This window comes from Aquarana catesbeiana, linkage group LG04, assembly GCF_042186555.1.
Source record: "Aquarana catesbeiana isolate 2022-GZ linkage group LG04, ASM4218655v1, whole genome shotgun sequence".
Classification (NCBI taxonomy): Eukaryota; Metazoa; Chordata; class Amphibia; order Anura; family Ranidae; genus Aquarana; species Aquarana catesbeiana.
In genome coordinates, this window is record NC_133327.1 from 135,771,601 (window position 1) to 135,788,643 (window position 17,043).

Sequence of the window (17,043 nt, forward strand, 5' to 3'; positions counted from 1 at the left end):
TACCACTTTTTAGCTACTGGAATTGCAAATACAAATGCAAGTAATTGCTGGAAACTAAGCAATAAACCACTTCTGAGTTCAGTCGACCACCAAATTCAGTTGATTTATAGCGTTAAAACTCAACAATAAATTGACACTGTTAAAAGTCATGGAAATAGAATTAAAATGAGAAGAAGCTAGGGGTCGACTGATTATCGGTACTTTCACAAGGGATGTTTACATTCCTTGTGACAGCAATAAAAGTGATTAAAAAAAAAAGTAAGAAATGTAAAAGGACAATGTAAAAATAAAAACTTTAAATTTACAGAATATCGGCACCTGATATTAGCTATTGGCCTTAAAGGCAGCCTAAAAATCGGTATCGGCCCTAAAAAAAAAAAAATCAGTCGACCCCCTAGAAGAAGCTACGGCAATGTTGACAGAAATTATGTGATTGCGTTGTGATTTAAAAAAAATAAATAAAATTGAATGGGTGCCACCTGTATGGCCAGCTTAAATGTGTTTATATGTTTCAAAAACAGTACCCTCTCTATGGTTACACTTATTTTTTTAAAGTTGTAAAATGAACCAATGTACTTCTGCCAATTACTGTGTGCTAAACTAGTGTAGAGATTTTTTTTTTATTCACAGTAACCAGAGTGATCGTGTTACCATAGTAACACTGTACTAGGTGATCAGGGTTTTTTTTTTTGTTTTTTTTTTTTTTAACACACTGCTTATAACAGTGAGTTTTACTCTTATAAGCAACCTTTTTTTTCTGAGTGAAAACTATTCATTCAGTGTTTACTATTGTGATTAGCTCTGATTGGGCCTGTCTGTACCATGTGATCACTGTGACCAATCGCAGAGATCAACACAATAGTGCACAATGAATGGCATGAATCAGAGCCATTCATTGTATACAATTGTCATGTGATTGGTCACAATGATCACATGGTACTGGCAATCCGCTGTGTCCGGTGGCATATCACGCCGGAGCATGACCCAATCCTGGGAGGACGTTTTATGACGTACTCCCAGGATAACGGCTCCCGCCCGACCATCATTTTACAATGGACAGGGCGGGAAGCAGATAATCAATAGATTACAGGGCAGTTAAGTGGTGTGTGTGTGTGTGTGTGTGTGTGTGTGATTTATTCTTGGAGAATAAGGATATGTTTAGTATCACTTTAAACTCATTGCCCCAATCCTCTGTCATAGAACTCTGAAATATCTGTAAAAGTTGACATTCTCTGAAATCAAAAATTGCAGGGGGTTGTTAATCACCCTCAAGTGACAGCCCACCCCCTTCCATATGCAGAACTATCAGTTATTTTTTGGAGGCTTTGACGCAGATTTGACAGTGGGGGAGCTTGGGGGGGTGGGGAGTACAGCCTCCTATGGAGCAAGCAAGCTTGCAATTTTCCGTATAGGCACAGTGCAAGCTTACTTTAAGCATTCCACTAACAGTAATTTTAAGGAGGTCTTTGCACTTATTGCAAACTGCAGACGGGGAGTCCTTTGACTGTATTCAGTTGTATTTTTGCTTGTTTTTCACAAAGATGGAGCTCGGGGTCCTGGCTGGAGAGAACATCCAGATCGGCGTAGGCGGTTTGAGTTTGACTTTCGAGAACGAGATGATGAACGCGGTTACCGACGGACGCGCAGTGGCTCAGGAAGTGCAGAAGATGAAAGGGACAGCTTGCCAGAATGGTGCCTGGAAGATGCTGAAGATGAGACGGGCACATTTGACTCCTCGGGGGCATTCCTACCTTCCAAGGTGTAGTATGTTTGAAAATGGTAGGAAGATTACTCTGCCATATGTGGCAACATCCTAAAATGGTATAGAAAAAGGGGGTTACCTCATTGAATATGGGACTTTAACCACTTGGCCACTCCTAACCAGACCAATTTTCAGCTTTTGGTGCTCTCACATTTAGAATGACAATTATTCAGTCATGCAACACCTTAATTTTTGTCCTTTTTTCCACACATATAGAGCTTTCTTTTGGTGGTATTTGATCACCACCTGGGTTTTTTTTTTTTTTGCGCTATAAATGAAAAAAGACCGATTTTGCAAATTAGTCCTTTTTCTTCATAAATTTTGGGCAAAATTTATACTGCCAATTATCTTTGGTAAAAATAACCCAAATTAGTGTAAATGTATTTGGTCTTTGTGAAAGTTAGTCTACAAGCTATGGTGCCAATCATTGCAAATTGATCACACCTGACATCTCATTTCTTGAGACCCTAACAGTACAAATACCCCCCAAATTACCCCTTTTAAAAAAGTAGACGGTCCAAGGTATTTAAGAGGCATGGCAAGTTTTTTGAAGTTGTGATCTTTTTTTCCCCACAATTCTTTGCAAAATTAAGATTTTTTTTTTTTCCCACAACAGTCATTTCTCTCACACAGCATATGCATACCACAAATTACACCCCAAAATACATTCTGCTACTCCTCCCAATTATGGCAATACCACAGGTGTGAGACTTTTACACAGCCTGGCCACATACAGAGGCCCAACATGCAGAAAGCACCATCAGGCATTCTAGGGACATAAATTGCACATCTAATTTCTACACTACCTCTTAGGCCTCATTTACACTTGCTGCGGCTTCAACGCGCATTAACAGCTAGTTTAAACTTGCTTCAAAACAAGGCTTCGGACAGGCTTTGGTAAAGCTCTCTGAATGCCAGTCAAAGCCCCTGTCACTAAATAAAATGGTTAGCTTGCAGTCTTGTTTACACCTTGCTTTTGCTTGGTGCTTTGGTAGGGCTTCTGTGAGGCTTTGGTGGGGCTTCAAGCGAACTTTGCATAGACTTCTATGGAGGCTTTAAAGACGCTTTGAAGCACCACTAAAGCTACATGGGATATCATTTTTGAAGCAAAGCAAAAGCAGGTGTAAATTAGCCATTAATGTGTGTTGAAGCTGAAGCAAGTGTAAGTGAGCCCTAAGCTAACCATTTTATCTAGTGACAGGAGCTTTGACTGTTGTTCAGAGAGCTTTAACAAAGCGTGTCCAAAGCCATGTTTTAAAGCCCTAAGGGCTAATTTACACATGCTTCGGCTTCAACACACATTAAAGGCTAGTTTACAATTGCTTCTAAATAAGGCTTCGGACAGGATTTGTTAAAGCTCTCTGAACGCTAGTCAAAGCTCCTGTCGCTAAATAAAATGGTTAGCTTACAGTCCTGTTTACACCATGCTTTTGCTTTGCTTTGGCTTTGCTTAAAAAATTATACCCATGTAGCTTTAGTGATGCTTCAAAGCGTCTTCAAAGCCTCCATAGAAGTCTATAGCAAAGCTCACTTGAAGCCCCGCCGAAGGCTCATTGAAGCCCCGCCGAAGGCTCATTGAAGCCCCGCCGAAGGCTCATTGAAGCCCCGCCGAAGGCTCATTGAAGCCCCGCCGAAGGCTCATTGAAGCCCCGCCGAAGGCTCATTGAAGCCCCGCCGAAGGCTCATTGAAGCCCCGCCGAAGGCTCATTGAAGCCCCGCCGAAGGCTCATGGAAGCCCCGCCGAAGGCTCATGGAAGCCCCGCCGAAGGCTCATGGAAGCCCCAAGCAAAAGCAAGGCGTAAACAGGACTGTAAGCTAACCATTTTATTTATAAGTGTAAATTAGCCCTTACGCTTTTGAAGGTCCTGGAGCACCAGGACAATGGAAACGCCCAAAAAATTACACCATTTTGGAAAGTAAACACCCCAATGTATATTCTAGGAGGCATATTCAGTCTTTTGAACATGTCATTTTATTCCACAAGTTTTTGGAAAATGTGGAAAGAAATTTTTTTTCTTTTTTTTTTCTTTTACACAAAGTTGTTCATTTATAACATATTTCCAACACATAGCATGTACGTAGCAAAAATGACAACCCAAAATACATTCTGCTACGCGTCCCGAGTATGGCGATACCACACGTGTGAGACTTTTACACAGCCTGGCCACATACAGAGGCCCAACATGCAGGGAGCACTATCAGGCATTCTAGGGACATAAATGTCAAATCTAATTTGACTACTTATTACACTTTTGTGAGGAACTGTAGTGGCATGAATGTGGCACGGATGAGCACTGATGTAGCATGGTTGTGGCACGGATGTGGCATGGATGAGAACTGATGTTGCATGTTTGTGGCACGGCTGATAAGTGATGTGGCACATATGTGGCACAGATGATCACTGATGGATGAGCCATGGATGAGACATGTATGAACACAGATCAGCACTGTGAGAACTTCAGATCTAGCCCACAGCGCTTCTGCACCCGACTACCCCCCCCCCCCCAATGCTGTACCGATCTATGAGAAGGGAGGAGCCCAACCGGACATGCTCTGGTTTGTTTACAAGTGATCACGCCGTCATTGGACAGCGTGATCATGTGGTAAAGGGATGCTGTCATTGGCCCTTTACCCTGATCCGTGACTGACATTCCCGGGTGTGCTGTTCTGGGAGGACGTCATAGGATGCCCTCCCAGGGTTATCCGTCATTTGGTCGGCAAGTGGTTAAAGGCTCAAAGAGTAGACATATGGTTGCATTAAAATGTTATAGATTTATTCATGAAACACAAAATTAAGATTTTTTTTTTTAAGTACAGTATTAGAGTTAATATTCAAAAACATTACGTTTAAAAATGGGGTATATAGTTACTCATGGCGGGACCGCCTAATGAAACTATTACAATACACATACAACGCGGAGTTCTGAGACTCCTCCTTCAGGGAAATCCCTGTATGTGATGTTGATATTAAGGTGTAGTATCATGGTCAAAATACTGTAAGGCTTTCATACACATTAGTTTTAAATTTAATCCATACTTTTTCTGCTTTTTTTCCCTTCCATGTTCACCATGTTGTCCTTTCTCCTGGAAATGATTAAATAATTCAAATTACTATTGAACCTCCCAATGTTTCTGCTTCTTTGGTGCCTTTCTGCTATGCTTAATAGCTGTATATTCATAAAATATAAAAAAAATGATATATGTGTTCATGCAAGTTATTCTCCCTTTCAATCTTACAATTTGACATTTTTTCAGAAGGTGCAGAAGGAGCCAATCCCTGAGGAGCAGGAGCTGGACTTCCGTCCCTCTGTGGCGGGGGAGGAGCATTCGAACTCTGACGGCAGCATCTCAGAGGAGGCCAATGAGGCTGACTCAGGCCTAGCCATAGTTGAAGCAAATGAGTGCAGAAAGGACAGCCTTGAAGACAGGAAAAGTATAGTTGGTCACTATGAATGTTCTTACTTATGATATAAGAAGGAATTACATTTTAAATGTGTACATTTGTTGTCTGTGTTATCTTAGTGGCCACACCTCCTGAATCTGAGAACAGGTCTCTGTCTCCAGTCATGAAGACTGATCTTGGTGATGAGCCATCTGTCCAAAAAAATACTGATCCCCCAGTGTCCAGTAACAGTAAGCAGGAAGTCAGAACCCAAACACCTCCAAAACCACCAACCCCACCAAACCACAAAGAAGGTGAGAATTCTTTTCCTTAAAATGCACGTACATTAAAGATGTAATACTGGTTTATTAGATAACCTGTGTAGGGTAATGGATTATTTAAATACTGTCACCTCCTCCGAACAGCAACACAAACCTCAGATTAAAAGCAACAGGACTTGTCACTGCTGCAGTCTGCCCAGGACAATGCAAACTTTAGTCCCTTACTATCTCTGCCTGCCTAGCCACAGTGAGTGGTCAGTTGACGTGCGATTGGAGTCGTGTTTCGCCCCCCCCCCCCAGCCCCCCCCCCCCCCCCCCCCCCCGGTTATCTTTTCAAGAACACTATGGTCTGTTTTCACCTGAGCTGGCCACTTAACATGATCCCAGTGTTATAGACATGCATGTGTACAGAAGCAGAAAAAAATATAGGACATTTCAGCATGACATTTTTTGAGTGGAAACAAATGTACATGCCTAATATGAAGTAAATCTTAACTCTCATGTTGAAGACGCTCCGCACTTGTATTCATTTATTCATTCTAATAAAACCAATTGTATATTTAATATCATGAAGTTCACAATGAGGAATAAATAACTATTTATAATGAAAGCACAAAACCCAGTAAACATATATGCTATAAGAGAGGTGGAGGTATATCTGTGGTGCAAGAGTGCACGTGTAGTATGCATGGCGCACCAAAAGTATAGTATGTGTCTGCTACCAGCATAACCGTTTTTTTGCTAGTGTCCTAGGAGAATGGAAATCTTCTGCTATGTGTGGAAGGCTAGTTTTTGTTAGCCTACTACTTTTTTTTTCTCCTCTTCAAGATTTGTCTTCAATCAAGACTCTACATTGCTGCTAGAACTTGTCGCCTCAACTGCAGCTCTCCAGTGCTGCCTTCCGCAGCCGGATTTTTGGAGGCCAAACCCGACTGGACGTTGCAGGAATAGCCTGCAAGTGACCTTTGGGCACTGGGTTCAGCAGAGTGCTTTCCAGATTTTGCTTTGGTAAAAGTTAGCCAAGGAGCATTTTCCAGATCCAGAGCTATTTGCATTGTCTCAGCACTTGCCTTGTCTCTTAAAATTTACTTTGGTTGTAAGTCAGACAGGCAAAGCATTAGGGACTGCCTCGCATACGTAAGTTGCTGGCCACCTTTAAAACCATAGCTTCCAGCCAGAAATTTTTCCACTGCTGTAGTTGATTCCTTGATTATAGAATGCATGGAGCAAGTGGTTGTAGCTATAAACTGTGGGTGGATGGGACAGTACCAGCAGCACACTGTCATTGTTTAGGTGGCTTTATAGTCGTCCAGATCACTTTCACCTAAAAGCTTTAGCAGCCAGAATTGTGTTAAAATTCCCATCTATCAGCTGCTGTTTATAAACAGAAACAACAGAAAGAAACCTCCCTTTCATTTCTGCATTCCATATGCATGACTCCCAGTCCACCTGCGCCCACACTTTCCATAGTAGTAAGACACTTTGTCTTAGTAGTAAGACACTTTGTGAACACTTGAAAGCTTACATCTCAAACTCTTGTGCAGGAGGTGGTATCCCAGGGCTACAAGCTGGATTTTTGCTGTCTGAACCCTCTTCAGGTTATCCTCTTTAACCTAGTCACCACTCAAGTTAGCTGCTCTCTATTAAGCTCTCTGGGTTTATGAATCAAAGTGTCATTGCCCCACTTCCTATGGCAAGACAGTCTTAAGGATTTTACTTCAACCTGTTCACTATTCCCTACCCTATCTTGGATCTCAAAGCTCTGTCTTTATTTGAACTCAGAACCTGCCAGGTCTATCATGGCCTGGCTTCTGTGAACATGAAGGGATGCATACCTACAAATCCCCATTTTTTATTTATTTATTTTTTTTTTTACAGATTTTGCATTACACGCACTTTAGTTTGAGGCCCCTGCCCTTCAGCCTCTCATTTGCACTTAGGATATTCTCTATGGCGCTGGCCCCAGCCCTGCTTGTGCTCTCATGGTATCCACATTGTGGGATACTTGGCCTCCTGTTTTGTGAACATAGGCGTGTGCTTTGCTGCACAACGTGGTTGTGAATGTCCAGACAATTTGGCAGTTTGGATGGATCCTGAATGTTCATTAGTGTCACTGGAACAGACTCCTCATTTGGAGTATCTTGTCAGGCTGGGGAGGAGTTCTGGGTACCCTGTTGGGACTTGCACTTGTTTTCTTCTCCTGATTAACATCCTAAAACTTTAAGCATTTTTGCGTGTCTCTGCAGCATGGGGTCATCTTGCTGTAATGTCATCCAATGCAGATTTAGGCAGACAATATTTCCCACCATGACAAGGAAGGTAGATCGGATCCCGTCCTGGGCAGAACTTGTCCCGCCTTGTCCTTCCCAATGGACATTTAGTAAAAATCCAAAGGGGTACTGTTTAAAGGGGTGCTAAACACAAATTTTCACAGGTTATCAAAATGTGGACAAAGTCATTACTTAAGCCCAATTAGCCTGTATTTGCAAGTTCATCACGAAGACGTGCATTTCCCAGGAGAGGACGTTTTGCCTGAGTTGAACAATGCAAATTTAATAGGTCAAAGAGAGCGCCAAACTCATTTGGCAGGCAGACTTTCTTGGCCGACAGCGTCTGGACTCAAGGAGAGTGGTCCTAACTCCTGGAAGTGTTCCAGGACCTGTGTTTCAGGTGTGGACCTCCTGGGGTCTATTTTCAACAAACCTATATAGGTTTGTGTCCAGGTAGAAGGATCTTCCAGGTGAAACAGTGAATTCTCTAGTGGCACAGTGGGATCTGTACTCTGTGATCTCTATGCCTTTCTTTCTCTGAAGCTTCTTCCTCGACTGCTTCGTAGGATTGAGTTAGAGGGTATTCCAGTGATCCTCACCTGCTGGCCTAGGTGAATGTGTTATGCCGACTAGGGTTGCACCGATACCACTTTTTTTAAGACAGAGTACAAGTACCAATACTTTCAAGTACTCGCCGATACCGATTACCAATGCTTTTTTTAATGTCATGTGACAGTGGCACTAATATACAGCACTGATGACGCGTGGACTGTTATAGTTTTTTTTATTTTATTTTTTGTACAATTTTTTTTATTCTTTTTTACAATTTTTTAAATTCTTTTTTACAATTTATTTATTTAGATTTTTGACATTTTTATAATGCTTCATTTTTTTTGGGGGGGGGGGGGGGAGTGGACACTGTGTTTTTTTTTTTTGTTTTTTTTGTTTTTTTTTTTTTTGTTTTTTATACAATTTAACCTTTTAAATATTACAATTCTTTATTTTTTTTATCAGCCTTGTTGGGGGGCTTTGGTGAGATATCAGGGGTCTTAACAGACTCCTGACCTCTCCCTTTTGAGACAGGGAAAGGGACTGAGGACACAGATTCCCCAGTCCCTTTCTCTGCAGCCTCAGCTGCACTGGAGATGAATAGACAGGAGACAGAGGCTCTCCATTCATAAACTGAAGCATCGTAAACACAAGTTACTATGCTCAGTTATGAATGAACAGAGTCAGTGATCACTGGCTCTGTTCATTCGGAAAAGTATGACACATTTACTGGATCCTTCCTCCCGCTCTCCATTTTGACAGATCCGGGACAAAGGGGTCAGAGGAACATGGAGGAGGACACAGAGGGGCACTAGAGGAGGATATGGGGACAGCCAGGGGTGATCGGTGAGGTGGTGGGGGGTGTTAGAAGCACCAATTCCCCCTGTATGGACTTTATTAAAACAGCTGAAAGCTGTGGGAGGGAGAGGAGAAGCAGCTGTCAGCTGCTTTATTGAAATCTATACAGGGGGAACGGTGCAAGTACAAGTACTCGGGCAAATGCTCAGTATCGGCACCGATACTAGTGCCAACCTGGAAAAACTCATGGCAGATGCTCTTTGGGCTCTAACAGATTCTCAGATCTTTTGTTCCACTATTTCCTTTTCAACCCTGCTTTACAGTTACTGGCTTTAACAGTATGACTGTTGAAGCCCATGTATTGACACGGGCATTTCGGAATCTGATTTCTACGATGCTGAAGGCTACTTCCCACAAGGTCTCCTCAGATGTGAAAGGCATATTTAGTATGAGTCTGTTGGCTTTCTCCCTCAGATTTTCTTTGTAGGACATATCCTCCCCTTCCTGCAGTTCGGTCTAGACCAGTGTTTTGCTCTCGGCATTATCAAGGGCCAACTTTATTAATTTTTTTTCTTGCTTTAGAGACCATTGGCCTAGAACCTTTTGTTCAAAGCGTATCCCAGGTAGCTGCACCTGTTCATTCCCACGTGGCTCTATGGGATCTTAATCTGATTCTCTTTTCATGTCAGAAACCACGGTTGAATCCATTAGACCCCATCTCCTCTCTCTATTCTTTGTAGCTGTCACCTGTGCAAGGTGAGTGCCTGAAATGGTATTCTTCTCATGCAAAGTACCATTTCTGGTTTTGCACAGGGACAAGGTGGTGTTGAGAGTTAGGAGTTCCATCTTGCCTAAGGAAGTTTCTGTCTTTCTCAACCATGACATAGTTTTCCTGTTTCGGCTTCAGTTCACCATAAGTAAATTTCACATCATTGTCTGGATGTGGTTTGTGAGTCCTCCTCAGCTGCTGCTGCTTTTAGGAAGATGGATTCCCTTTTTGTAATCCTAAATGAACCCCAGAGGAGTGATTTGGCTTCATCTTCTGACCTGTCTCTCTGTGACTTTAGGCAGACCATCTTCCAAGCTTCTTTTCACAAGAAATGGGTTTCCACCTTTTTTTTCAAGGAAAACATCTGCTAGATCCATGAGTGCTTCTTGGGGTTTTTTGGTTTTTTTTCAACAGAGGTTTCCCAGATTTGCAAGGCTGCCATTTGGTCTTCTGGTGACATAACCTCCACCTAGAATAACAGAGCTTATGTCATCATCTGATACCAACTTCAGATGTAAGGTTCTTCAGGCGACTCATTAAGGCATTCCTTGTTCTGTTTTTTTTCTTGGGCCTGTTAGCATTCACTTGCTCTGTTACCCCACTGTCAGTTTAACTCTTTTGGACATCACAAAGGTGAAAAACTGTGTCCCTCAGTGGAGTAGAAAGTAAATCGGTTTTGTAGTCACAACAGCATCTTTTTTTGGAGTCCAATAGTGATTTTTTTTTTTCTTAAATAAGCATGATGATTGCTATTTTGTATTACTCCGGTGGGTACTCGCCCGAGAGAATTTAATGTCAAGATCTCTCTACTTGATGTCAAGGTGTATGATAATTATTGATCTTTTGAAGGAAATGCATTATTGTATCTGCTGTAACTTGAACAATTATTTGCACTATTGTAATACTAATATGCATTATACAGCAATATCTTATTACTTTAATAACAATTATTGAAATATAGAATACATATTTGAAACCTTTTTGCATTTACACATATTAGGGGAAAATTAACAGTTGTGCAAGCACAATGCTTGCACAACTCTTTTAAACTTAATGTGGTGCAGGCTACCTCTGTCCGTATTATAATGGTGCAGGTAGCTTTGTTAATTCCCTGGATTGTTTTGCTTTGTGTCTTTTGAATTTGATTGTAGATTCCTATTTGTGTGTGTTCTTAATAAGTAAATCAGTATATTTCTGTAGATTCCACTTCACATGGTTCCAGAGGCTCCTATGAATCAACAACTCCTTGTATACCTCAATCCATATCTCCTGCATTTAGCCAAAGTAATGCTGTTCGACAAGTAAAAGATCCTCATCAAGGATCAGCAGTTCATTCCGCAAATCCTGCTACTCTTCAGATAGACAGCACCTCAGGGTCAAGTCATCCCTCAGTAAATGCTGCACCTGGAATGGGTCTTCTTTCTGAACCTGATGAAGAGGATAGACTAGAACATCTGGAGCAGGTACAACACTACAACATGCATTGTTTTAAACATTTGTTGAATTAAGCCTACATGACCTCTCGTTAAGTTATTCTAAACTTTTTTTTTTTAATGTGAAATACAGAGATATGTTTGGTTCCTGTTGTAGAGCTAAACAGGACTTATTTACCTCCAAACACGCATTTAAGTGGATTACTAATAAGTAATTTGTATGATGTAGCAAGCACAGAAAATGGTGGCGTACCTGCAGGACGGGGCACTTGATGATGACAGATTAACAGGGAAAGTGCCAGATCACAGAGTGAAAGGACCACCTCCAGATAACCAACAAAAGTGGTACTACAAAGATCCACAGGGAGAGATTCAGGGTGAGTTTTGCCTTATTGCCTTAAGTCCATTTTTTGCGTTTTTTATGTTTTTTTTTTAAATTTGTGCTCTTCTGTTCATGTCTTGTTTCAGTCTCCCTCATTTTTGTATTTTATAGGTCCCTTTAGTAATCGAGAGATGGGTGAATGGTATCAAGCTGGATACTTTCCTGTGACTTTGTTGTTGAGGAGAGTATGTGATGAAACCTTCCAGCCACTCTGTGACATTATTAAATTATGGGGCAGAGTTCCATTCATCACACCTCCAACACCCAGACTAGTAAGTGATAATTCATTTAACTTTTTGTGCTAGAATGTTGTCTGCATTATGTGCAGCATTTCTTTTTCTGTGAGGATTTTTGTTGCAGATCCAGTAAGAATTTACATGTTACATAGTCAAGTTGAAAAAAGACATGTCTATCCAGTCCTGCCAATAAAAAAAGGTAAAATAAAAAAAACACCCTGCATCTTTGAAACCCTAAATTCAGCAGTTCATTCTGATGAGTATAGAAAACCCTTAAATAACATGGTCCATTTTCATAGGGAAAAAGGAGCTCCTGTCTATTGCACATTTTCACAGCTCTTGTGAAGAACCTTTTCTGTATGTGAAGGTTAGACCTCTGCTTCCAGTGTGCCCAATTGTATTTTGCATTGAACTTAAAAGAGGAATATGGCCAAAGCTTTTTAGGCCATATTTCTCTTGTGGGTCAAAGGAGTGGCATATGCCTGCTGTTGGATGACATTACAGAGCTGCTCCAGGCTCTAGAAAGATCCCAACCATATTGCCACAGCCAGCTGCTTCTACACCCCCCACCAGTGAGAGCTGGGTGGACAGAGCAGAGACCAGTGACTGACGAGTCACCCCTCTCTGCTCAGAGCGTGACCAATTATCATGTGATTGCCAAGTTCTCAAGCTTGGAGCTGACAAGGGACAGCTAAAGTGAGGAGGTGAGTAAAAATGTTTTCTTAACCCCAAACTTCTCCTTTTAAAGTGAAGAACTTTCCACCAAGTTTACTATATGGACCATTATTTTAAAAGACCATGTAGGAAAACCATTGCGATCTGTGCTTACTGTTGAGCAAATTCATATGTTCTACAAAATATACCACTGTTACACAATGTAACTTAAGCTTCCCACATTTCATTGTTAAAAAGTTTGTTACTGTGCTTTATGGATTTCATAAAAACTGTAAAAAAAACAAAAAACTACTATTTGTCCGCTTAAATGAAATAGAACTTTCTCCAGAGTAAGACTCGTATAAATATAGTTTATTTGACTAATCAAATACAAGCGAAGAGGCTGATTTTAGCCACAAGGTAGATGGTCCCACGGTCCAGGTTCCCCCTGCTTACACGCTACTAACAGTGGGTCTGGTGTTGCATGCCTATTGACCTCTTTAGCCTGAAATCTTTATGCCCTCTGCTCCTAGAGTCTGTGCCATCCTTAGCTGTCCCTAGCTGTATTGGGCGTGGCTGCCTTTCTTGCTTTGTCCAGGGGGTGTTTACTTGTACACCTGTTAAAATCGTTCTAACGAGTTTTTGAAAAACTAACACATGGTCGTGAGAACAAACAATTATGTAATGACTGAATTTTGATTGATTAAATCGTTCAATGGACGTAAATTAGTTTTTCATTCGTTTTGTCATATATGCCTAATGCAAACTGTTCGGGCGAGAAACACGTTAACCTTTCAATTTATTGTCTATTCGGCCAAAGTCTTCTAAACTTTTGCTTCAATATTTTTTTAGCTCAAAAAACGTCACAACCGATTTTCGATTTGTGCCCATTAACTGGACAATAAACGAACAAACTGTCCAATTGGCAGATTTTCTAAAGATTTTTCATCTGGTGTATGGCCACCATTAGTCTTGCATGGCTTTGTGGCCCAAATCACACAGGTGTTTCCTAACTGTGAATGCAGAGGGCACATGTGACTGATTCTGCATTTTCCAATAAACTGCAGGACTGCATAGGCACTTTTGACGAGTGCCTATGGGCACGTCCAGTGGCTTGTATTGAACCCCATAGCGGTAAACCTCTGGTGTTCCGGATGGCTACCGAAAACTGAAGATTTAAATGAAGAGGGCAGATACCTAGATACCAGCACAAGGAACAATGTAAGTATTATGGGCTTTAAAAAAACGGGAACTAAACGTAAGCTTTAAACATTCAGCCTGAGGTGAAGGTTTAAAGAATTGACAGAATTTACGGATCAGCACTCGCAGCCATTGGCTACAAATGCTGATTGGATGCTGGTTTTCCAACATGTCCCTTCCAGAAAAGCCGGCCATGAGACCGGATTTTGTTGGACAGACAGCTGTACACACTAACGGAAAGCTGGTCGATTCCTGCTGAACTGGCCAATTTTAGCCCAGTGTGTATCCAGTTTAAGAGTCCCCACTATATAAGGGTTTGTCTGGAGACAACAGTCTGTGATTCTTTTGATTTCTTTATTACTTTGGACAATGAATATTTCAGTGTAACCACCACCATGCCTATAGTGGACCCACTCACTTTCCAAGATTGACCTTAGAAAAAGTCTGACAGCGTCTTTCCTTACGTCACACCACTGGTCGCAAACTTAACTGCCGCTTCTGCCTAGAACCCTGATAAATTACTTGGGTGCTTCCTCCAATGATCTACACCTGGGTTATCGTGTACTCGTTACAAATATGCTTACCCTATCCTCTGCACCCTATTCCATGAGTAACCCATAGTCTGTGACGATTGCGTCACTCCTGAAAGAATTGTTACCTACCCAAATCTTTGAACTATGGCAAGTGGAAAAACGTTTGCAAAGGAGTGGACTATTCATGTAGTCGACCCTGTTGTCTGTCCTAACTTCTCACTGTTTCTATCACAGACTTTGCAGAAAGGCCAAAGGCCTGCAGCTAACTGAACTAGGACAATAAACAACCTGCACGACCCTGTATTTTAGGATCGTGCTGTTAGAGCAGTTACAGCAATTGCCTTCTGATCTGCCATTCTTTGTGGATGCCCTAGAACAGCCGTCATCAATTGGCGGCCCGTGTTCCAATCATGGACCAAGCAATGCTTTTGTTCGGACCGTCAGGCTGCCAGTGTAAAGAGCCTCCGCTCCGCCGCCATTGGTTGCAGGGACCAACAGGCATCCCTGCAGCCAATGACATTGCGTGTGCGTTCCGCCCCCTGCTGCTGCCCATCTCACGGCTCCTGGCCGGGCTGCAAGGTAAGGCGTGAAGTCACGTGCGCGCCCGCCCCTTGCTGCTACTTTTCTTGCGGCTCCCGGCTCTCACTCCTTGCCAGCCCTGGGGTATGATGCGCGCCACACCCCCTTCAGCAAGACACCCGGCGCAGCTCTCTCCCTCTGCAACTTGCTACCTCTGCAACTTGCTACCTCTGCTGGCTTCTATACAGGGGCACTCTGAAGGAAGAAAAAAGTCCGGACAGCCGCACACCAGGAGAATATAATCCAACAAAATTTCTTTATTGTAAAATCAGGAACAAATCATGTACAAAGCACTATGGATAGAATGTACAGATAATTAGCTAACGCGTTTCACGCTCTGCGGAGCTCTTGCTCATAGCGCTCCGCAGAGCGTGAAACGCGCTAACTGATTATCTGTACATTCTATCCATGGTGCTTTGTACATGATTTGTTCCTGATTTTACAATAAAGAAATTTCGTTGGATTATATTCTCCTGGTGTGCGGCTGTCCGGACTTTTTTCTTCCCTCACAACATGGATTAGCATTAGCCAGCACCTGGGGCTTTTCAACTCTGGAAAGCAACATTCAGTTTATACCTGGTTTGGCTACAACCTGGTGCGGGGAAAACACTTGTGCTGCAGGGGCACTCTAAAGGGCACACTTTATGTTAAAGCGGAGTTCCGCCTGCAAAAAAAAAAAAAAAGTCAGCAGCTACAAATACTACAGCTGCTGACTTTTTTAAAATAAGGACACTTGCCTGTCCAGGGCACCCGCAATGTGTTCACCCGTAGCCAACCCGTCCCTCGGCTCCGGGTGGAGGCACCGGCATCTTCAGTAAGGAAATCAGGAAGTGAAGCCTTGCGGCTTCACAGCCTGTTTCCTATTGCGCATGCGCGAGTCGCGCTGCGTGTTCTAAATGGTCCCTGCTGTCTTTTGGGACCTGTGTCTCCCAGAAGACCGTGAGGGGGACGGAGGAGGGGCCCGACATGGCGTAGTTCACCGCGGATTCTGCGGTGCTCTTTCTCCGTAAGTGGGAGCAATTACCTGTATTAGACAGGTATCTGCTCCCCCCTGAAAGATGCCAAATGTGACACCGGAGGGGGGAGGAATCAGATCAGCAGATTTCCATTTCTGTGTGGAATTCCACTTTAAGGTTCACGCTGATGGGCACAACACAACATTATACCTGGGGTATGATGCGCGCCACACCCCCTTCAGCAAGACACCCGGCGCAGCTCTCTCCCTCTGCAACTTGCTACCTCTGCTGGCTTCTGCTCCCTGCCTGCCCTCAAGGTATGTGGCATTTATTCTATACAGGGGTACTCTGAAGGGCACATTTTATGTTAAAGCGGAGTTCCGCCTGCAAAAAAAAAAAAAAGTCAGCAGCTACAAATACTACAGCTGCTGACTTTTTTAAAATAAGGACACTTGCCTGTCCAGGGCACCCGCAATGTGTTCACCCGTAGCCGACCCGTCCCTCGGCTCCGGGTGGAGGCACCGGCATCTTCAGTAAGGAAGTCACAGCCTGTTTCCTATTGCGCATGTGCGAGTCGCGCTGCCTGTTCTAAATGGTCCCTGCTGTCTTTTGGGACCTGTGTCTCCCAGAAGACCGTAAGGGGGAAAGGGGGACAGAGGAGGGGCCCGACATGGCGCAGTTCACCACGGATTCTGCGGTGCTCTTTCTCCATAAGTGGGAGCAAATACCTGTATTAGACAGGTATCTGCTCCCCCCTCCCCCCTGAAAGATGCCAAATGTGACACCGGAGGGGGGAGGAATCGGATCAGCAGATTTTCATTTCTGTGTGGAATTCCACTTTAAGGTTCACGCTGATGGGCACAACAATGTGCCCAGCAGAGTGCCCCTTTACATAAACTATGCCCATCAGTGTACCCCTTAACATAAATAAAGGGGCATTCTGATGGGCATATTTTATGTTAAGGTTCACACTGATGGGCACGTTTTCTTGTGCCCATCAGAGTGCCCCTTAACATAAAATGTGCCCATCAGAGCGCCCCTTAACAAAATGTGTGCAATCAGAGTGCCCCTTAACATAAAACAAGGGGCATGCTGATGATCACCTATGCTAGTAGGGGCACACTGATAAGCACATATTATGTTAAGGGGGGAACTCTGTTGGGGACACTGTGATGGGGACACCTGATGTAAAGAGGCACTCTGATGGGGATACCTGATGTAATGGGGACACCTGATGTAAGAGGACACCCTGACAGGAA

The 17,043-nt window shown here is 43.0% G+C and overlaps 1 protein-coding gene across 1 annotated transcript in view; it reads left to right on the top strand.

The window, feature by feature from the left end:
* Positions 1-17,043, top strand: part of GIGYF2 (GRB10 interacting GYF protein 2) — a 285,009-nt gene that overhangs the window by 190,352 nt on the left and 77,614 nt on the right. Inside the window, 6 exon segments of the mRNA XM_073625706.1 lie at positions 1,542-1,759; positions 5,018-5,195; positions 5,285-5,458; positions 11,012-11,274; positions 11,474-11,621; positions 11,738-11,898. Of these exon segments, the coding sequence (XP_073481807.1) occupies positions 1,542-1,759; positions 5,018-5,195; positions 5,285-5,458; positions 11,012-11,274; positions 11,474-11,621; positions 11,738-11,898 (1,142 nt within the window).